Source organism: Neofelis nebulosa, chromosome 17 (assembly GCF_028018385.1).
Source record: "Neofelis nebulosa isolate mNeoNeb1 chromosome 17, mNeoNeb1.pri, whole genome shotgun sequence".
In the NCBI taxonomy this organism is placed as follows: domain Eukaryota; kingdom Metazoa; phylum Chordata; class Mammalia; order Carnivora; family Felidae; genus Neofelis; species Neofelis nebulosa.
The window spans coordinates 14,305,680-14,327,848 of record NC_080798.1 but is presented as its reverse complement, the minus strand read 5'-3'; the positions used below and the strand labels follow the sequence as shown (position 1 = coordinate 14,327,848).

The window sequence follows — 22,169 nt, the reverse complement described above, 5'->3', positions numbered from 1 at the left end:
CATTGGCCAGTCCCCGGTTGAGGCAGCATGTGAGCCTCGCAGAGACCTTCCCCCCAGGCCCATCCTGGCGTGGGCTCTCTTCCCCTCCGTGACCCTTGACCTCCGGTCCGCTTCTGTTCCACGTCCGCAAAAGAGTTGCTTCGGGAAGCTCTTTGCCGCCCCACATACCCAAATCTTCCAGCTAACCCCACGGTTCTTCCAGCCTAGCGGGGGCGGGCAGGAGCGGTGACGAGGCACTTTTTGCAAGGAAGGGGAGGGGGAATGAACAGACCCCGGCATCCTGGTGCGGGAGCCCTTCGGCTTTGGGGGCGGGGGCGCGGGGCTGGGACCTGGGCGCGGTTCTGGCCGCCACTGCACCCCAGCTCCCACTCAATCCTGTGGGTTTGGCAAAGCAGCTGGCAGGGGCATTACGGCCCATTAGCAAAGGCGAGGTTGCTGGGAGCCGAGGGGAGGGAGCGAGGGGGGGGGGAGGACGTGGACGGGGAGGGCTGGCCTTCTCAGCTGCCTTGGCCTTTTCGAGCAGGTGGTCAGCACGTGCGGGGGGGGGGGGGGGGCGGGCAAGTGGGAGGGAATGGGTAGAAGGAGGTTCCCGGCAACAGATGGCCCAGGCAGGGCTGGGGCTTTCAGACCAGAGGATGGGAGGGGGCTGGCCATCTGCACCTGGAGGCTGGCTGAGAGCTCCTCCCCACCCCCACTGCCACCCCGCGCAGAGAAAAGAGCCCGGGAAGGGGAGAGCCACTTTTATTCTGACTGAAGTTTCAAACACCCTCCCTTACCCCCTCCCCAACACACAGAAAGGATGGAGCCCGGGAGAACGCAGCTGGTGGAGGGGTGAGGGCAGCAAAGGTGAGGGCTGCCTCCACCAGCCACCGCTCCTCCCCTTTCACTGGCCAGATCCGTGAGAGACCTGACCCAGAGGTGTGGGGCTCCCCATCTAGATGAGTCTGAATCTGCATGACTGGGTGCAGAGGGCCTAAGGCTCTTAAACGTTGGCAAAAATAAATTAATCCCTGGCGTAGAGTTCCTGGGTGCCCACACGGGAGTGGGAAGATCAGGATATGGGGGTGTGAAGTTGGGAGTTCCCTAGCTGGAGGTTTCCCCAGCCCCAAGGAAGGGAGCTAGGCAAGATGGGGAAATCAGACCGGATGGTCCCCAGGCTTGCAGGGGAATGGAAAGGAGGCATCACAGCAGTGGATGGCCTGCTTTGGGGCCAGAATCACAGGATGGAGGCCATCTAAAGGGTCTGACCCCAAGTCCCTTCTGGTCAGGAGGCTGCAGGCAGAGGCTAGGCCTGGCGACTGGCCCAATAGCGGTGGTAGGTGTCCTGGAAGAGGTCCCGGCAGGCGATGTGGGCGCGGAGGCGGGCGCAGGCCAGGAAGGCCCCTGCCAGCTTGCGGTGCAGGGCATAGGTCTCCTCCGGCGGTGGGCGCAGCCGGTGCTGCAGCAGCACAGGGATGAGGCCCTGCACTCGGCGGGCAGTGTCACCTGCCCCAAAGTCGTAGGGGCCCTGGGTGGCGAAGGGCTCCCCCAGGATCATCACTGCCTCCACATGGGCATCCGAGAATGCCTATGGACGGGGAAAGCAAGAGACCCGCAGTGTGGCATACAGCCCCCCACTTAACCCATCTCCCTCATAGTCTCAAGTATAAACACAAGCCCCCTACTCCCTGAGGAGTGTTAAGTATCTGCCACTCCTTCCAGAACCTCTAGGCCTCCCCCAAATGGCTCTTTACTTCCTCTCAGAGCCTCCAATAGAAAAGTAGCCCTCAGTCCCTAGAACAGAGAAACAGCCTCCATTTCCCCACCCCCAGTACCCACTAGCAGTCCCCCACTCCCTCCTTCTAGAATAGATAAATGGGGCGCGTTTCCCCAAGGTTTCTGTGTAGCCAAGTAGCCCTCATTCCCCCACTCCTCCCCAGAGCCCCCCCAGTACAGATAAGCAGCTCCCAACCTACCCCTGCCCCCCAAGTGTTTCCCAACCTTGGTTTCAAAGCCTGTGAGGAATTTGAGGTCCCGGGATTTCTGCAGGACCCGGTCTCTGTCTCCATTGGCTGCTGCCATCACCACCTGGGAAACGGGTGTTCATCAGAAAGTCAAAGGCCAAGGGAGTGGAGTTCAAGGAGGGCTCTTGAAAACTGGAGACGAACCAGCTAGAAGCCTGGCCCTCCCTGTACCCACCTGCATTCTTGTCTACTTAAGCCCTCTCCCCTAGAAGCTGCTCCCTCCTCACCTTGCCCCTATCTATATCTCCCTCAAGACCGTTCCAGAACCTGGGTGTGGGGGTGGTCAGGGGTTCTACCCACCTGGCCTGGAACATAGTGCCTGCCTGGAAATTACCACAGTGAAACAGCCAGAGGGAAGTAAATGTCAAGTGCTATTTGTGGGTCCACACACTCAACTGGACAAGGATGTGACCATGACCCAGACCTGCATGTGAGGTTGCCATGGGGCCATCTCTGTCATTGCCTGGTTGTCTGTCTCCTACAGGGGCTTGGAGCCCCAAGAGAACAGGGATCCCGGTTGTGCTTAGTCCCATGTGGCACAAGGTCTGGCATTCAGGAGATCCTTGGTGAACCTTTGTTTGGCAAATTAGTGTGCGGAGCTAGGCACCTCGCCAGACGTGAGTGCACGTGGGGAGAGCAGGGGTTGAGGGCGCGGACAGACAGAATCCAGAGCCAGCCTGCTTGGGCTCCATCCCAGCTACTTGCTGGCTGAGAGACTCTGGGCAAGTCGCTTTGCTCTGGGGCCTCCACTTTCTCATCTGTCAAGTGGGGATGATGAAAGTGTCTTCCTCATGGGTGGCTGCAGGGACAAAGGAGGTGGGATCTGTGGGGTACTTAGCACTGAGCCTGCCTGTAGAAAGAGCCATAACCATGATGAGCTACCATTATTAAGAGGTGCATGTGAAGGTCCCTACTTCACAGAAAAGGACAAAGGCTGACTGGGGGAATAGCAAGGCGAGGAGTGGAAATCTGAACCACTTTCTCGGGAGGAAGGGGAATACGGAATTAAATGTGGCAGTTCTAGTCTGTCTCAGTCCCCCCTGCCCGAGCCTGTCTGGCCATCTGTCAGGCCTGTGGTCCTCAGGGACTGGTGTGACAGGGCTTTTTTAAACTGGAAAAGGCTGGAGAGACTGGAGGAGAGCCTTGCCAATAGCCCTGGGGGAGAACGGGGGACACACAAGATGTCCCAACTACACAGAGAGAGGCCTCAGCTTTGTGCCTCCAGTGGCCTTGAGAGAGGGCCCAAGGGGCCTGTGTGTATGTGTGTGTGTGTCGGGGGGATTACCAGCCCCTCCTTCCTGTCCTTATGTCACCAGTGGCCCCATCATCCTCTAGTCCCCAAGCCAGAGCCCTGGGCCTTGTCCTTTCTTCCCTGTCCTGGGCTCCCAGCCCCCAGTCTCCCAGGCTACCTGCTATTCTGAGGGAGTTTTCTAATTCTCTGTACTTCCCTGCTCAAATCCCTTCCATGGGTCCCCACGGTACCTGGATTAAAGTTCAAGCTGCAAAGCATGGCTTTTCAGACCCAGAGTGATTTGGCCTCAGAGCTGGCTCCTACTCTGTCCTAACCTGCTGGCCCAGTCAGAAATGAACTTCCTTTTGGTCCTCTAGGACTTCCTATTGAAAGTGTGATCCTGTACCAGTAAGCTCTGACATCACCTGAGAGTGTGTTAGAAATGCAGCATCTTGGGGCGCCTGGGTGGCTCAGTCGGTTAAGCGGCCGACTTCGGCTCAGGTCACGATCCCGCTGTCCGTGAGTTCGAGCCCCGCGTCGGGCTCTGTGCTGACTGCTCAGAGCCCAGAGCCTGTTTCAGATTCTGTGTCTCCCTCTCTCTCTGACCCTACCCCGTTCATGCTCTGTCTCTCTCTGTCTCAAAAATAAATAAACGTTAAAAAAAAAAAAAAAAAAAAGAAATGCAGCATCTTATGTCTGACTCCAGACCACAATTTGCATTTAATAGGATCATGCTGGTCGTGGGGACTGTGGGGTTCTCATATACACTAAAGTTTGAGAAGCGCTGCTCTAACGGGAATATCCCTTCTCTCCTCTTGGCCTTTTTATGTTATCAGTCTGGAATACCCTCTTTGCCTCTTCCTGACTGGTCTCCTCATCCTTCAGGTTTCTTCTCTGAGGCCTTCTCCTCCAGGAAGCTCTCCCTGACCCCCTAGGCTGGCCCAGCCTCCCCCTCTGGGGTCCTACAGTCTCCCGTGCTTCCCCATTCCAGCCCTGACCACTCTGGGTCCTTACTGTCTGTTCCCCTCCTGGTCTGTGAGCTCTGTGAAGGTGGACAGTAGGTTGGATTGGTTGCTGTTGTCCGTGGGCCCAGAAGAGGGCTGGGTACAGGGGGAATTGTCAGAGAATATTTGGATTGATGAGTAAATGAATAGAAGACCCAGGTCAAATGGCTAATCTCAACAAATAAATGAGATGCCTTGGAGGCAATGAGACGCCACCAGTAAGTGGGTGGGAAAGACGGGCAGCAGAAGTGAGGAAATGCTTCCTGAGGAGAGCTGTGCCCCCCGCCCCGCCACGAGCAGCCTGCCAGGGAGGTATCTGAGTGTAAGGCTGAACACTAAGGCCTGGGACAGCCTGGGGTGTAGGGAGGTGGCAGGATGGCCACTGTGGGCCTCTTAGAAGGGAGCTGGTCAGGGTTTGGGAGCCCGGGCTCTGGACCTAGGCTCCCTGAGTCTGGATCCCTAACTTCTTTGAGCTCCAGTAACTTCCTCTGTAAAGTGAGACTAAAAATGGTCTGGCCCCCACACACTATGGTTTAGATCAGGTGTCACATGTATAGCACCTAAAGCAGTGCCTGACATCATATTAAGGGCTTGGTATTTGTTAACTGTTACTATTACTTTTGATTTCTTAACTCCAGACATGATACTGCTCCTTCTCCCCCTCACCTCAGTAGTGGGCTTAAGGCTTGGCCCTTCAAAGACCCCAGAGTTGGGGGGACTCACCTCGATGTAATGGTCTGTGAATTCAGTCCCAAATTCCCGGCTTGCACCAAAGTCCAGCAGGGTCACCTGGGAATGGGAGATGGCAAAAGGGATGCTGGGAGTCCACCCCCCACCCCCACTGTCCATGGTGGGGGGTGGGGCACCCGGGTCCCTTCCCACACCCTGCCTCTCCTCTCAAGAGTCCCGGCCTGGCTGCCTCCCTGGGTTCCTGGCTTTGGGCCCACACTTCCCATCCACCCCTGCATAAAACCTGAAGGGACATGGCTTTTATATTTCTGGTCCTACTTATTTTTATAATAACAGGTTTTAGGCGTAGAAAGAAATCTAAAGAATAAAATACGTAGAAAAGTGAAATGAACACCCACAAATCCCACCACCCGGTTTAAAATATTAAATACCTCCCACGGCCCCCAGCCTGTCCTGTCCCCGTCCTCTCCTCCAGGGCCGCCACCTTCCTAAAGTTATTATTACTAAATTATTATTTCCTGAAATTCCCATGTGTGAATGTCTATATTCTCTACATATTCGGGCATGTGTGAGCAATAAATAGTAATGCTTTGTGTGTTTTAAAACTTCCTTCCTACTGGGGGCACCTGGGTGGCTCAGTCGGTTAAGCGTCCAACTCTTGGTTTTGGCTCAGGTTATGATCTCACAGTTTGTGAGTTTGAGGCCTGTGTCCAGCTCTGCACTGTCAGTGCAGAGCCTGCTTGGGATTCTCTCTCTCTCTGCCTCTCCCCTTCTCGCTCTTTCTCTCAAAATAAATAAATAAATATTTAAGAAAACTTCATACAAAGGGTATTTATGATAGGTGTCCTGCAGCTTATTCTTTGTGCCCAGCATGGTTTTGCAATTTATCCCCGTTGCTATGTGCAGCTCGAGCTCATTCATTTTTTTCACTACTGTGTAAGGACTTCGTTGTGTGAATCTATCACAAGGCGTTTAGCTGGCTGATGGACACCATGGTTACTTCTGGGTTTGGCTATTAAAAACAGTGCCCCGTGGACACATGTGTAAGAGTTTCTTTAGGGCAGCAGGGTTCACACTATTGATCACAACCCACAGTAAGAAATACAGATTATACTGGACACCAGTGCCCATGCACACACAAATATAAGGTCAAACAAAAGCATCCTGAAATACTCTGGATCCCTCCCATCTGCGACACACTGATATTCTCTACTCTATGGCTTTAAAACAAAAAATGCTGTTAGGGGCACCTGGGTGGCTCAGCATCCAATTCTTGATTTCAGCTCAGGTCATGATCTCACAGTTGTAGGATCGAGCCCTATGTTGGGCTCTACACTGGGCGTGGAGCCTGCTTGCAATTTTCTCTTTCCCCCTCTCTCTGCCCCTCCCCCACTTGTTCTCTCTCTCTTCACTCTCTCTCTCTCTCTCTCTCAAAAAATAAAAATAAAAAAAGATGTTGAGACCCAGTAAACTGATGTCAGGACTCCTATCACACCCCCTTACCTGCAGTTACAAAAATACTTCCAAGCAGTTTGAGCCTAGGAGGGATACAGGGTATCTGTGCACTTGGGGGGGAGGAGGTGTCAGGGGACTGAGGCTGGAGACTCAGTGGGGCCACATCACACTCAGCAGAAGGCTCAGACTTGATCTTGAGGCGGCTGGCGAGCTGCAGAAGGGACAGCTTGGCCAGATTTGTTTTTAGAAAGATCCCTCTGGGGACAGAATGGGTACAGACGACTTTGGAAAGCCATCTGGCAGCCAGGCACGCTAAGTCTTTCAGTCCAGACCCTCGGCCACCCTGTGTCCCCTGCTAGGAACACTCTTCGCTGCTCTTCAGGTGGCCCTCCCCTTCTCATCCTTCTGGTGTCAGCTTGAATGGCACTGCCTTTGAGAAAACTTCCTTGACCTGGCCTACACCGTGCTGAGTCAGCCACTTTCCCTGGCTTCCCCCAGCCCCCTGTGCTTCCCCTTCACTGCCACTCTGGCCCACGTTTCCCCATCGTGGTACTGACTACTCAGTCATCACTGTCTGGTCACGGGTCCCTCCGCTGTTCTGGGAACTCTGAGAAGGGCAAGGATCAGAGTTGTCTTGGCATCACTGTCAAGAGGCAGTAGACGCTTGGCGTGTTCTAAGTGAATGACAAGCGTGGCAATGATGAGCAGCCTTCCGTAAGCGGTGCCACTAGGCAACCACTGCCTCTCGGAGATTCCGTTTCCCAGCAGCCCTTGCACCTAGACAGGCTGTGTGACCAGTTCTTATCAATGGAATGGTATAGGGAATGATGGGCCACGTCTGGCCAAAGCAGTTAGGCAGGGCGCTACCCTCTTAACTTCTCTTTCCCCTTTCACTGGAAGGAGAGCATGGCAAGGCCTAAGGGCATGGCACAATCACAGAAGGGAAGGTGCCTGGGTCCCTGAACCACCGTGCGGAGGACGGCCACTCCAGCCTGTTATGTGGGTAATGATCGGGAACTACGTGTTACAGCAGCTCATGGACCCTGATACACATCCTAGGGAACCAACCTGGTGGCTGGAGGCATCGTACAGGAAGTTGGCCCAGTTGGGGTCCGTCTGCATGAATCGGAATTCAAACAGCTCCCGCAGACACAGCCTCAGGAGCTGGAAGCAGATCTGGAGTGGGGAGGAGTAACAGACATCACAGAGTCGGCCCCTGTAAAGCTCTTTCTGACCGGAGAGGGAGGACTACGTGTCTAGCCAGTCCTGCCAGCACTGACCTGGGGCAGTGCCCTCCCTACTGTCCCCTCAAGACCACATACCTGGTTCCGGATGTCCTGGCTTAAGCCCTGGCACTGGTCCAGGGGGACCCCTCCAGCCAGTTCCATGCCCAGCACCCGCGTTGTGCACAGCTCCTCAATCACGGCTGGCACTCGGAAGAAAGGGTCACCTGCCAACAACTGCCTGGGACAGAAGGGAAGGGAAGGGACGGGACTGCATAGTCGACTGAGGTAAGTGTGTCAACGTGAGATTTGGGAGGCAAAGATTATGAGCAAGACTCGTGGTTGGGACCAGTGGGAGGGCTGGGCAGGGGGTGGTTCAGGGGGGCAAGGAGGTCGTGAAGGCCAGGGGAATGATGTGGGTTTTATTCTAAGGGTACTGAGAAGGGGGCTTCCAGATCTCACAGACGAGTGCTCTCACCCAGCCCATTTCATCCTGTCCTCTTCAAGGCCCCACTTTGACACTTGTATTTTTGTCCCTGTTATAAAATCTCCGGTATTTGAGCCACTCCTGCTGGGCTGATTAAAGCACAATCCCCTTTTTCCTTCACTCCCCTATGAGGAGGATGCTGTCCCAAGCATGCAGATTTCAGCCACCCAGGCTGCTAAGGGCTGACCTGGGACTGAATCCCACATCCGAGCCCAGGGCCCATGCCCCTAGTCACTGTCTTCTACTGCCCCTTCTCTTGCTCCGTATCTACAGACCTTGGCTCAATAAACCCGTGGGCCATGCTGTGGAGGGTCTCACCGAATGTATTTTAACTGCTGCACATCACGATGCTTCTAAGATACCACCACATGGTTCCCCGTAGCTGGTTCATTGATTTTCGCTGCTGTGTGATATTCCGCTGATGGATTATGCCTTCATTTATCTACCCTGCTAGATGAACTTCGTAGATTTGGGTTGTGTCCACTTTGGGGCTATTGCTGCTCTGAGCATTCTGGAAAAGGCTGATGGTATACACCAGCCCAAGGGGCCCTGGAGCATTTATTTAGCAAGGAGGGCAATTACGGGGTTGTATGGGAATATTGAGCCTTGATGATGCCAAACTGAATGCTTATCTCAATTTCTCTCCCTGCCCACGGTATGTAAGGGTTGGCCTGGAGCCCTGTCCTCTCTCACCAGCATCACTGTCAGACTGCTTATTCTTTGTCCAGTGGAATGACGGTATCTCGTGGCATAAGTGCCTGTCGACAAGTCCTTCTTCCTCCTGACTCCATGTGGTTATGTGTCCCATGTGACAGATGAGAAAAGCGACAGAGAGAGGAAGTGGCGTGCCCAAGCTCCCAGAGGACCCAGGGGGTAAATCAAGGCAGGGGTGAGGGAGAGATGGATGAGCACGTGAAGAGAATAAAGAGTTTGCAGGTCCCACCCCAGGTTTCCAGCTGCCAGCGGCTGGGGGGTGGGGATATCCATTTCCCTCTCCTCCTGGGAGGGAAGCAACGGGTCCTGGGGCTGGGGGGGAGGGGGGGGGCGGCAGGGACGCAGGGGGCTCAGCTCACCTGAAGTTCTGGGCACAAGCCGCCTCACGGCGGTAATCACACTCCCAGGCCAGCTCCTGCTGCAAGGCCTGCAGGCTTTGCTCAGCAAACAGGCCTGAGGGGGCAGCCGTGTCAGCCAGGGCAGGCCACGGCCTGTCCCCACCATGACAGCCACCCCCAGGCTTCCACTCAGGGACGTTTTCTCTCGCTGTCCGTTTGTCTCTCGAAGCCCCTCATACCTTCTGCTCCATGCCTTTTACCACGTCGTCTGTCCACACACCTGCCGTCTGGCCCTCACAGGGGCCTCTTCTGCAGTCTCTCCTGGGGCCTCTCCCACAGGCTTGTGTACCAGTCCCCAGGCATCTCTTCTATGGTCACACACACCACCTACTCTTTCTTTTTCATAGCCTCTCACACCGTTCTCACGGCCTCGAAATCTTGTGTCCAGGACTCTCTCTCTCTCTCTCTCTCTCACACACACACACACACACACACATGCACGCGCGCAAGAGGTCCTGCTTCTGTGGTTCTTTTCCAGACCTCCAGTCCCTCTCTGGGCACCCTGTGTGTCTGTTTCTTTCAGCATAGGCTTCTGTCTCTGGTTGTGTCAGAATCTCTAAGTTCGTCTTCTTCTCACACACTCAGGTTCTCTGGGCTCTCCCTGCCTTGGTGTCCCTTCTGTCTCAAACGCGTGGACTTACACATTCGCCCACACTCACACCCTGCCCCGAGCCCCACTCTCTCCCCGCCGCAGCCAGGGCTGGAGCGCCGCCTCACCCTCAGGCAGGGCCACACTCATCTTCAGCACTGCCAGCAGGTTCTGGATATCACTCTGGATGCTCTGGGCAACGCCTGGGTACTGCGAGCAGGAGCAGGGAGGGACGGAGAGCGGGAGTCACTCCTCCGGGACAGCGGGGTGCCCACCCCTGCCCTGCCTGTCTCCTCACCTGGATCTTCACGGCCACCTCTGTCCCATCCCTCAGCATGCCCTGGTGCACCTGCCCGATAGAGGCAGCAGCAAAGGGCACCTCCTCCAAAGAGGCCACCTTGGCCTGCCAGTCCCTGCCCAGCTCCTCTTCGAGAACTCTCTGGGGACAGTGGCCAAAAGAAACAACCATCATCACTGTTGTGGGCAAAGGAGTTCACTCCGTGCTAAGCGCTTTATGTGTTAATAATCCCGTTCACCCCATGCTGGCCTCTAGGCTAAGCTCCTGGCTACTACCCAACTTTACAGATGAGGAAACCGAGGCTAAGTCTTTTGGCAAAGGTGACAAGCCAGGTGCTGGCAGACCGAGAGACCCGGCCTGAACCTGTACTCCTGAGGCCATGTGGGCTATTGTGGGGATTGCTATTATGTAAAGTCAAGACTGATAATAATCCTTCATTATACTCCTATATTGTATCATCAACTCAAGGTTAATGTGATAAAGAAGAAGGGGCGCCTGGATGGCTCAGTCGGTTGAGTGTTGGACTTCGGCTCAGGTCATGATCTCATGGCTTGTGAGTTCGAGCCCTGTGTTGGGCTGTGTGCCGACAGCTCAGAGCCTGGAGCCTGCTTCAGATTCTGTGTCTTCCTCTCTCTCTGCCCTTCCCCTGCTTGTACTCTGTCTCTCTCAAAGATAAAAGAAAAACATAACGTGACAAAGAACTAAGGGGCACCTGGGTGGCTCAGACGGTTAAGCATCTGACTCTTGGTTTCGGCTCAGATCAGGATCTCACGGTTTGTGAGTTTGAGCCCTGCATAGGAGGGGAGGCTGTCAGTGCGGAGCCTGCTTGGGATCCTCTCTTTCTCTCTCTACTCCTCCCCAGCTTGTGCTCTCTTCTCTCTCTCTCTCTCTCTCTCTCCCTCCCTCCCTCCCTCCCTCCCTCTCAAAAATAAATAAATAGGGGTGCCTGAGTGGCTCAGTCAGTAAGCGGCCAACTTCGGCTCAGGTCATGATCCTGCAATTCATGGGTTCGAGCTCTACATCAGGCTCTGTGCTGACAGCTCGATTCTGTGTCTCCCTCTCTCTGCCCCTCTCCCACTCATGCTCTGTCTCTCTCTCAAAAATAAATAAAACCTTAAAGGGGCACCTGGGTGGCTTAGTTGGCTGAGCATCCTACTTCGGATCTTGCAGTTCATGAGTTCGAGCCCTGTGTCAGGCTCTACGGACAGCTCCGAGCCCGGAGCCTGCTTCGGATTCTGTGTCTCCCTCTCTCTCTGCCCTTCCCCTACTCATGCTCTGTCTCTCTCTCTCAACAATAAATAAACATTAAAAAAATTTTTTTTAATTAAAAAAATGAAAATAATAATAAATAAACTTAAAGAAAAAAAAAAGAGCTAAAATTTACAGAGGGCTTCCTGTGAGCCGGGTCCTATCCAGAGTGGCTCGGAGAGGGGCAGTAATACCCAGGGTCACGTGGTGAGTGAGCAGAACAGAGATCAGAAGGAAGGGAGGCAGCTGGATCCAGATTCCACACCCTTAGCCAGTTATTAGAAGAACAGCTCGTGTCTTGGGCACTTACTCAGTGCCAGGCACTGTGCCAACCTATTTACAGACATGATCGCCTTTAATTAAAAAACCAGTACTAATAACAGTTAGAACTGGCATGTCACTTACCGTGTGCCAGGGGCCCTTTCTAAGTGCTTTACCTATACTGATTTATGTAACCCTATGATGTGGGTGTTGCCATCACCACCGCCATTTCACAGATGAGGTAACTGAGGCACAGAGAGGTCAGGCCACATGTCTGAGATCACACAGGCGGTACATGGCAGAGCCAGGATTTGAACTCACAAAGTCTGGCCCCCAACCACGGCACATCCCTGCCTCTTTAGGAGCCGTGACAGAGCCCTGAGCCTGCCAGGGACTGGACCAAGCGCCCTGCACCACTCTCTCATTTAGTCACCTCAGCGATCCTCTGAGACGTGTTTTAGTGGTCCCCGTTTTACAGACAGAGAAACTGAGGCTCAGAGTCAGTCAGGGAGTAGCGCCATGAAGCCAGGAGGGTCAGGCGGGTGGAGCATGCCTCCCTCACCAGCCCTCCCCGACCGGGCACTCACCAGCATCTGCCAGCGGGGCATGAAGTCGGCGCTCTGGCGGACCCGCTCGAAGATGCGCTGAAGCTGGGGGCTGATGAAGCTGTTGTCTTGGGAGACAGGGGGACAAGGGGAAGCAGTGAGGGAGGAGGCGAGGGAGGGGCCCCCGTGGGAGTAGCTGAAGTTGGTGCTTGTTGGTGTGTGGGGGTGGGGGAGACGTGAGGTCAAGGGTCAGGAGTTGAGGCTCACGCTGTACCCTGGATGCTGAGCATTTGGCCAACCTTGAGGGCGGCCCCCCGAACTGTACACAAGGTCTGCACGATCCGCTCGGCATTGGCCTCTGACAGGAAGGGACTGGAGCCTGGCCGGGTGCCGCTCTCTGTGGGGCAGAGAATAATCATTTGTGTCACAAGCACAAAAATAATCATTGTAGCACTACCGCATAATCCCCAGAATGGCTAAAATGAAAAAGGCAATGCCAAGTGTTGGCAGGGATGAGGAGCGGCCTAAACACCCACACTGCTGACGAGTGTCGTGGCACGGGCCCTCTGGGAAGTTTCCAGTAGAGCATACACCTATACCTGGTGTAACTTCTCTCCTGGGTATGTACCCAAGACAAATGCGTGTGTGCGTCCGGAGAGTCCTAGAAGGTTCCCAAAGAGCACTCCTCAGAACAGTCCCCCACCGGAAACAAGCCAAGCGACAGTCCATTGCATGAGCAAAGGCATGTTGGAAACAGTCACAAAGTGACTCCTACGGCATTGAATGAACAGCCTGCGTCAACTCACAGTGACCCAGAGGCATCCCTCCAACAGAACGTTGAGCCAAAGCAGCCAGACACAGGTGAGAATACATTGTCCGATTCCATTGGTGTAAAAAGCAAAAACAGTCAAAAGTAATCTTGGGGGTCAGAAGCCAAGAGGGTGGTTTCCCCTGGAAGGAGAAGTGGCCAAGAGCGGGCAGATAGGAGCTTCCAGAGAATGAGAGGAAGTGATTCTCGAAGTGTGGTTCTAGAAACCCTGAGGGCCCCTGAGACGCTTCAAGGAGGCTCTGTGAGATCAAAACTACTTTCATAATGATATTAATGTTATTTGCCCCTTTTTATTCTCATTCTCCCATAAGTGTTCGGTGGAGTTTTCCAGAACCTCCATGACCTGTGATGATGCCATTTTTTTTTTGTAATTTTTTTTTTTAACATTTATTTATTTTTGAGACAGAGAGAGAGACAGCATGAACAGGGGAGGGTCAGAGAAAAAGAGAGAGACACAGAATCTGAAACAGGCTCCAGGCTCTGAGCTGTCAGCACAGAGCCCGATGCGGGGCTCGAACTCACGGGCTGTGAGATCATGACCTGAGCTGGATCATGACTGAGCCACCCAGGTGCCCCAATGCCATTTTTTTTTTAAGAGAGAGAGAGCACAAGCAGGAGAGGGGCAGAGGAAGAGAGAGAGAGAGAGAGAGAGAGAGAGAGAGAGAATCTCAAGGAGGCTCCACACATAGTGTGGAGCCTGACGCGTGTGGAGCCTGACGCGGGGCTCAATCTCACGACTGTGAGATCATGACCCGAGCTGAAATCAAGAGTTGGACGCTTAATTTGCTGAGCCACCCAGGAGCCCCGATGCCATTGTTCTGACAGCTGATGGAATGTGTGTGTGTATTCTTGTGTTTTAAAATGTTCTGTTTTAATCTCTAATGCAGTAAATACCCATAAATACAACGCAAAAATATAATCCATAAAAGGGTCTTTGGGGTCCTCATTCTATTTTTTTAACAGATTGAGATATAATTCACCAACTGTGCAATTCACCTCTTTAAGGTATACAGTTCAATGGCTTCTAATATATTCAGAGCTGTACAACTATTACCACAAGCAATTTTGGAACATTTTCACACTCCAAAGAGAAACCCCATACCTATTAGCAGTCACCGCCCCCCCCCCCCCCCCGCATTTCTCCCAACCGCCTCCCTCTGAGCCCCTGGAAACCATCAATTTGCTGTCTCTATGGATTTACTTATTCTGTACATTTCATATGGATGGACTCACACAATATGTGATCTGTTGTGTCTGGCTTCTTTCACTTAAGATAGTTTTAAGATTCATTCACATCGTAGCATGCATCAGTACTTCATTCGTTTTTACAGTCGAATCATATCCCATTGTATGACTATAACACGTTTTGTGTATCTATTCCTAAATTGTAAGGGTGTGCAGACTCCTGAGACCAAAAAGTTTGAGAACTGCTGCCTTAGGGTTCCTTGCTCTGCGGAAGCAGATGTATCCACTTTGTGAAAATGAACCAAGCTTCGCGCTTAGGATACGTGCACAGCTCCACACAGAAATTATACGATTACTCAATAAAGCATTTATTTATTCATTTTTTAAAATTAATGTTTATTTATTTTGAAGGAGAGAGAGAGACAGACCGTGAGCAGGGGAGGGGCAGAGAGACAGGGAGACACAGAATCCGAAGCAGGCTCCGGGCTCTGAGCTGTCAGCACAAAGCCCGAGGCAGGGCTCGAACTCACAAGCTGTGAGATCATAGCTTAAGCTGAAGCCAGACGCTCAACCAACTGAGCCACCCAGGCACCCCAATAAAGCATATATTAAGCTTTTATTTATTTGATAAAAAAAATGTACTGAGCTCTTTCCCTAGCTAGGGCTTGCCCTGTGCCAGGCAGAATTCCAAGTGTGTCTGTGGATTCTCTGGCTCAGTCCCCACAATTAGCCCAGGAAGTAAGAACTACCAATGCCTTGGGGCGCCTGGGTGGCTCAGTCAGTTAAGCGTCCAACCTCAGCTCAGGTCATGATCTTATGGTTCATGGGTTCAAGCCCTGCATCAGGCTCTGTGCTGACAGCTTAGAGTCTGGAGCCTGCTTTGGATTCTCTGTCTCCCCCTCTCTCTCTCTCTCTGCCCCTTCCCCACTCTTGCATGCTCTCTTTCTCTCTCCCCACCCCCCCGCCCCTCTCTCTCACAAATGAAAAATAAACATTAAGGAAAAAAAAAAAAACAGACAACTATCAATGCCTTCATTTTCAAGGTGAGGAAGCAAGACATTCAGAGAGGTACAGTGCCTGGCCCTGGGTCACACAGCACAGAAGTGGCAGAACAGCGTGTAGACTCAGTATGGCCTTACCTAAAGCCTAATCCTCCACTTATACACGACTTTTTATTTTGAAAAAAATCCAAACGAACAGAAAAGTTGCACACACAGTATAATGGACACCTGCACACCCAATTCAAACTTTTCACGTTCTGCCTCACCTGCATAATTTATCTGTGTGTGTGTGTGTGTGTGTGTGTGTGTGTGTGTGTGTGTGCCCAAACACTCAGTTTTGCAGACCATTTACATGTAGCTGCACTCAACCTGTGCTAAAAGTAAGGATATTCCCCTACACAATCACAGTGCCATAATCACACCTAAGAAAATGAACACTAATTCTCTAATATCTCTAATACCCCTATTCAGATTTTCCCATTTGTCCCCAAAAGTCTTTGATAGTAACTTTTCTCAAACTGACATGCAGTTATGGGTCACACATTTCATTTGTCAGTTACTGTGGCCTTAGTCCCTTTTTAATCCAGAACATCTACCCCCATTTTTGTTTCCAGACATTGATTTGTTGGTGGAATCTTAGCCACCAGGGCTAATTTCAACACCTCTCTTTCTATCTCTGTTGACCACAGACCCCCTGACACTCGTATTTTTCTCACATGATATACTTCTCCCCATCATGACCCTGAAAGCGTCTTCACAATGACCCGAAGAGGTGAGTACATCATCATCATTGACATCACCCATTGTCCAGAGGAGGAAACCGGGGCTCAGAGAGGTGAAGCCACTTGTGCCAGGTCACATAGCAAGGTCAAGGTCTGAACCAGGCAGTTGGCTCACTCACCTGATGGTAGATGTCCTCCTGGCAGGGACTTCTTGGCCACCTCAGCCAGCACTCCCAATCCCAGGCCGACAGCCAGTCCTGGGGAGTAAGAGAGAAGGTTGGGTACCTGCTTGCCCCGGGCTTCTCCCCCGATCCCCTGTCTGTGCTCAGCCTCTCCCTAAGCAAGCTGTCTCCCAGCTTTCTGTTGGCAACTCTTTGTCTGTCTTTGTCCCCAAGTCAGTCTCTTACCTACTCTCTCCCTGCCTGGGGTTCCCTTCAAGGTACAGCTGCCTCTTTCCTTACCCCTCTCTCCATGTCTATCTACGGGGTCAGCAGTTCTCACCCCTGGCTGCACATCTCAGTCACGTGAGGAGTTTTGGCAAATACAATGCCCATTATCATGGCCTGAGATGATCCTTGGAATTCATGTATGTGTGTGTGTGTGTGTGTGTATATATATATATATATATATATATATATATATATATATATATACACACACATAGTTTAAAAATGCTTTATTTATTTTTGAGAGAGGCAGAGAGAGATCGTGACCTGAGCTGAACACCTGAGCTGACACCTAACTGACTGAGCCACCCAGGTGCCCTCATATATATTTTTTAAGCATCCTGGATGATTCTAGTGTGCAGCCAAGAGTAAGAAGGCCCCCAAATGATCCCCCCGAGTCTCTCTGTGTTCCTATGATCCCGTTTCTCTGTCCACACTTCATCTTCTTCGTGCCTCTCCTTGTCTAAGTTGGTTTTTCTCCATCTCTCCCCCTCCACATGTACCTCCACATGGTACATTTGTTTTGGCCTCTTTCTCTCTGTCCCTCCTTTTGATGTTATCTCTCAGCCTTTGATTTCCTCTGCCTCCTCTGTCTCCTTGTCCCTAAAGGCATCTTGAGTCTATCTGCCTCTTGCACCATCCCCATTTCTGTAAATAATTGCAACTGGCATTTTCTGAGCACTTGCTACCTGCCAGGAACCATTCCCAGCACCTTATATGCATTGCCTCATCTTGTCCTCACACCTGCGTGAGATAAGTTTCACAGAAAAACTTCCATTTTACAGAAAAGGAAATCGAGTCTCAGAGAAGTTAAGTAACCCGTCCAGAGTCACAAAGCGAGGATGTAGCAGAATCAACCCCTTGAACCTTGAGCCTGGCATCAAAGCTCTAACCAGTGCATTTGACTCCCTCTTTAGACTGTGAATCAGTATCTTTAAAACTTGAACCATCATCCATACTAAAGAAGACACCTGCATTATAACAGTAGATATGTATACATACGTACATATATATGGTATGTATATAAATAGATACATGATACATATGTAATATAATATAAATGTATGTTATATATACAATATATGTAATGTTTCATGAAACGAAAATTTCCTTTACATGTGCACCCACATATTCCATTCTATTCTTTTGGATGCTGGCTGCAATCCATTGAATTATTTCATGCAGATCGTGACCTGAAGTTTGAACAATCCTACTGTATAACATAGGGTCAAGTCACTTCTCTTCCCTCAGCCTCCATTTCCTCATCTACAGAATGGAAACTAACACTCATCACTTCTGTGCAGAGATCGAGTGCACATGGGGCCTTGCACATTCAAGCTCTCAATAAATGTTACCTTCCTTTCTATTTCTCTTAGTTTTGCAAGCGTTTGCCTTCCTTCTCTTTCCATCTCTTACTCCCCTTCCTGTCTCTGATTCACCCTCTCCCTTACTTCATTCTATAAATGTGGCCTCCTCTGTTCTAGGTCACAATTTCCCACAGTCACACCTACCCCCAAAGTTGGCCAAGCGGCTGATGCGGGAAGCGGGCACCTTGCGTTCTCGAGAGCGGTCGCTCAGCTGGGAAATGGGGAGAAAGTCTGAGGGTGGGAAGGTGCCCAGGGAGTCCAACCAACCTGCCGCCATACCCTTCCCCAAGCTTGGGAGGCCAGCTGCCTTCAAGGGGTGTTGCTGGGTAGGTGGGAGACAATGATACCTGGGGCCGGGGTGTCTTCCTGATACGAGTCTCCCGTGCCCTGCGAATGTCCTCCTCACCCAGGCCTCTGCTAGGCCCATCCTTATGGAACATTTGGGCCCAAGAACCCCCACATGGCCCCTGCAAGAAAAGTGGATATTGGTAAGGAGTGGAAGACACGGGATCCTGGCCCTTTTGGACCCCTCCCTGTTATTTTACCCCCTAAGGCTTCCCTCAGCCTCTTCCGCCTGGGAACATCCCCCCCCCCCCCCCGCCCCCAGTCTCTTACCCACCAGTGGGGCCCAGGCCCCAGGGCCCCACAAGGCAGACCAACAGTCCGGCCCAGTTGACCACAAGTCCCCCGCAGTAAGCCCCCCACCTCCAGCCGCATCGCCTGGGGGAGAACAGGAGGGATTATTCGGGTAGGAGTTGGCACTGCCCTCCTTGCTTTGCCTTGTCTTTGCCAAGCCTTCACATTCCTCTGTGTCCACCCTAATAGTCCCACCCACCAAAGATTTCCTCTCCTGTCAATAATTCCCCGAATTTCTCCGGGTTCCCTCTCTGGTTGCTAGGAACCCATAGCTCTTCCTGCGCACCTCCGAAAACCCACTTTCGCCCTGTCCCACTCCCCGCCGTTGCTAGGGTCCTCCCCGGTTGCTAGACACCCACAGACCCTCCAGGGCTACCTCTCCACTCCTCTGAGCCCCCCTCTTGCTAGGCACCGCCTTCCTCTCTGTTGCTAGGCACTCACAATTCCTGCCCCCCACCCCCGTCCATTACTGGGCACCTCCCCCCGTTGCTAAGCACCCACTGTTCCTTGGATCCGGGTCCACTACGCGCCGGGGCCTCTTGCGCTTCCGGGAATCTCCGCACGCCCGCCCACTCCGGCCAGCTAGCCAATGGCGGAGCAGCAACTCACTGACTGGCACGTAGAACACCCCGCTGTGCGTGAGGGGCGGGGCCTAAGGGTGGGCGTTGGGGCCTGCTGGGGATTGTCGCTGCACCGCAGGAACGCGCACGTGCCATTTCGTGCTCTTCCGCTCACTTGAGTGCTGTGTGCTTGGCAGACCTTTCTCTTCCCCACACCGTCTTTTTTGCAAACATCCTTTACAAACTCCGCATCTCTGCTCTACACGAACATCTTGCCAATGTCCCTTCTTATTTTTGCCCCTAGCAGGCTGGATGTCTCCTTTGAACACGTCTTCCCAGCAAACATTTCCCTTGCCCTGGGAGCCCCTCCACTTTGCCTCTGCTTCAAACACCCACAACCTGGCACCCAGCCTCTTCCCTTGCACAGATAAACCCCACGCCTTGCTTGCCAACTGTCTCTCTCTCATACTCTCAACTCCCCTGTGTACATAAACTCCCTCATGCTCAGCCCCTTGCACACTGGGCCCCTGTTCTCTCATACACCCTGCTCTCTTCACTCCCCACCCACCTGCGGGATGGTGTGAGTGGGGGCCCTCTGTTTCCTGTAGGCCTGACATTTCCCAGAACACACTCAGCCAAGATTCCCAGTGCTGAGTCAGGAGCCCTGGCATCCCAGAAAACCAGCTTCCAGTCCATCTGGGTGTGTGTTGGGGGGTGGGGATGGGGATACAGGCAGGCTTAAAGCCTGTTCCCCCCCCCCCCCCCCCCCCCCAACAGGCTGACTCACCTCTCCTCACAGTCTGGAATAGAAGCAGCTGGCTGGGGCATCTCTCCCACGGCTGGGAGAAGGAGCGATGTGACTCTTCCCTCTCAGAACCCTCCCCTCCCACTCTCTAACCCCTCTTGTCGGGAATTAGACCTCCCTGTCTCTGTGCCTGTGCTATGTGAGCCCTCTTTCTGGACTTCATCTTCCCAGCCTATATGATTTGTTAAGGGGATCCTGCTATGATTTTTCACTGGTCTGTGAAGAGATGACTCATTTTAGAGCCCTGGGCCTGTGCCCGATGCCCCACCCCCAGATGACTCATTTTCAAGACAAAACACCCCCATCACCTTCCAGACGTAAGGGTCTGACTCAGGAGCTGGGTGACAGCTCACCCTTGGGGGCAAAAATATATAAAAAGCACCTATGACAATAGCCACAGGACTGTGGCTGATAGTGTGAAGTCCGGTGCCACATGGTTCACATTTATGGGGTCATATCAAATAGCCTGGCGGTGACCAGCAAAGACTAGCTAGAGGCTGGCCGATTTCTCAGCCTCAGGGTTCCATCTGTCAAATGGGGCCGTAGCATCCTCTCTTGCTCTGTGTTAGTGAGAGAAAGAGACGCAGTGAAATAGCGTCTGTAATGAGGTTGGCACAGGACCTGGTACGGAACAAAAGCTCTATACATGAGAGAAACTTCTTATGGAAAAGTCATTCTTTCCAAAATTTCTATTAAACACTTATGTACTTTTCTAGGGGCCACAAAAGGAAGAGTCCAGGAAAAACTATTTGCCCTCTGGGTGCTGGCTTCCAATGAGGGGGACAATAAACAAAATAAGTAAGTATATTTAGTAAGGTGATACGTGTTAAGGAGAAAAATAAACCAGGGAAGGGAGGCAGGGAGTGGAGAGAAAATTTTGAATTTAAACAGGGTGGTCAGGGAAGACCTCGCTGAGGAGGTAGCTGAGGAGGTAACATTTGAACAAAGACCTGAAAGAGGTGTGGGAGGGAGCTATCGGAATATGTGAGGGAAGAACATTCCAGGAAGAGAGAACAACCAGTGCAAAGGCCCCGTGGTGGACAATATCTCAGTGAAATAGCAAAGAGGCTGATGGGCATAGTGAGTGAGGGGGAAAGACAGAGGAGAGCCGGTCTGGGATGTAACCAGAGCAGGATCACTTAGGGCATCGTGAAGCACAGTAAAGACTACAGCTTTGGGGCGCCTGGGTGGCGCAGTCGGTTAAGCGTCCGACTTCAGCCAGGTCACGATCTCGCGGTCCGTGAGTTCGAGCCCCGCGTCGGGCTCTGGGCTGATGGCTCGGAGCCTGGAGCCTGTTTCCGATTCTGTGTCTCCCTCTCTCTCTGCCCCTCCCCCGTTCATGCTCTGTCTCTCTCTGTCCAAAAATAAATAAAAAACGTTGAAAAAAATATTTAAAAAAAAAAAAAAAAAAAGACTACAGCTTTTACCCTAAGTGGGATAGGGAGGGTTCTGAGCAGAGGAAGATATGATCTGATTTAGAGGAAATACTCAACTTCTGGCGCTTTCTCCAACACCTACAGCCTTAAACAAGTTATATTGCCCTGTAGGCAACCAAAGTCCAGGCTTTAGGTTAAGTAGGCCTGAATTCAAATCTACACAACTTAGATGTGTGATCTTGGACTCACTACTTTGTCTTTCTGTGCCTCTGTTCTGTTTGTGCAAGGGAAAATGATGATCCCTACCTCACAGGAGTTGGGGTATAAACTGGCAGGTACAGCACCTGGCACAAAGCAAGTGTACAAATGTAAATGTTGTTATAAATAAGTAAAAATTCCCATAACAGTCTTGCGAGAAAACTATTAACGCTAACCTTTTTACGGATGAGAAAACTGAGGCTCTGAGGAGACAAGACTGTGGGGAAAGATCATCCCAAAAGTGAGTGTTGGAGCCAGGATTTGAAAACAGGCATCCTCACTTTGCCTTTAGATAAATTCTTTCGCTGCTCTGGGCCTTAATTTCCCTGTTGTTCAAAAATGCTTGGCTCTTGTGGCATTGAACACACGTTTTCGAAAACAATAAAATGGTATTATGTATCCTCATTTTACAGGTGAGAATATGAGCCTGGGGCTGGGGCAGGAGCGGGGAAACAGAAGTCACACACTCAAGGTAACACTGCCAGGAAGTGGCAGAGGCGGGTCTCGAACCCAGGTCACTAGAATTTCCGTCTTTCAAAGTCAGTCCTTGCCCCCTTTGAAGAATGGGCGCGCTGCTAGATTCGTCCCCGAAGGTTCCAGGGAGGCTAAACTGGTTATTCGAGGGTGTAGGAAGATCGGATTCGTTGCAGGGGTCTAGGAAGGGATCCCACCGACCCGCAACCAGGACCCCGGCACGCAGTACACAACCTGGACGAGAATCTAGCGCTCGGAGCCCACCCTGCTTCAACCCGAGAGGGCGGGGCCAGGCAACGCCCGTCCCCCTTTCGTCACGTCCGGTGGGGCGGGGCTTCGGGGCTTTCCCGGGGCGCGGGGGAGG

General features: G+C 52.3%; 1 protein-coding gene across 8 annotated transcripts; it reads right to left on the bottom strand.

The window, feature by feature from the left end:
* Nucleotides 1-725: 725 nt before the first annotated feature.
* On the bottom strand, nucleotides 726-18,915 carry COQ8B (coenzyme Q8B). 8 transcript variants are annotated; one of them, XR_009255626.1, is made up of 16 exons: nucleotides 18,834-18,915; nucleotides 18,312-18,416; nucleotides 18,044-18,163; nucleotides 17,841-17,907; nucleotides 16,063-16,140; nucleotides 12,421-12,543; nucleotides 12,189-12,274; nucleotides 10,093-10,233; nucleotides 9,923-10,004; nucleotides 9,167-9,260; nucleotides 7,706-7,847; nucleotides 7,452-7,559; nucleotides 6,432-6,594; nucleotides 4,962-5,027; nucleotides 1,981-2,067; nucleotides 1,516-1,567 (listed from the first exon to the last, which is right to left on the bottom strand). XR_009255626.1 is itself a non-coding variant. In XM_058706364.1 (15 exons), exons 2-15 carry the CDS (start codon nucleotides 18,411-18,413, stop codon nucleotides 1,286-1,288), a joined length of 1,578 nt encoding a protein of 525 aa, XP_058562347.1. In that variant the 5' UTR covers nucleotides 18,414-18,416; nucleotides 18,834-18,913; the 3' UTR covers nucleotides 726-1,285. The 8 variants fall into 8 exon arrangements, 7 of the variants coding, with proteins under 7 accessions (XP_058562347.1, XP_058562349.1, XP_058562348.1 ...); XM_058706364.1 differs by lacking the exon at nucleotides 6,432-6,594 and having other exon boundaries at nucleotides 726-1,567; nucleotides 18,834-18,913; XM_058706366.1 differs by lacking the exon at nucleotides 6,432-6,594 and having other exon boundaries at nucleotides 726-1,567; nucleotides 18,830-18,889.
* Nucleotides 18,916-22,169: the final 3,254 nt, after the last annotated feature.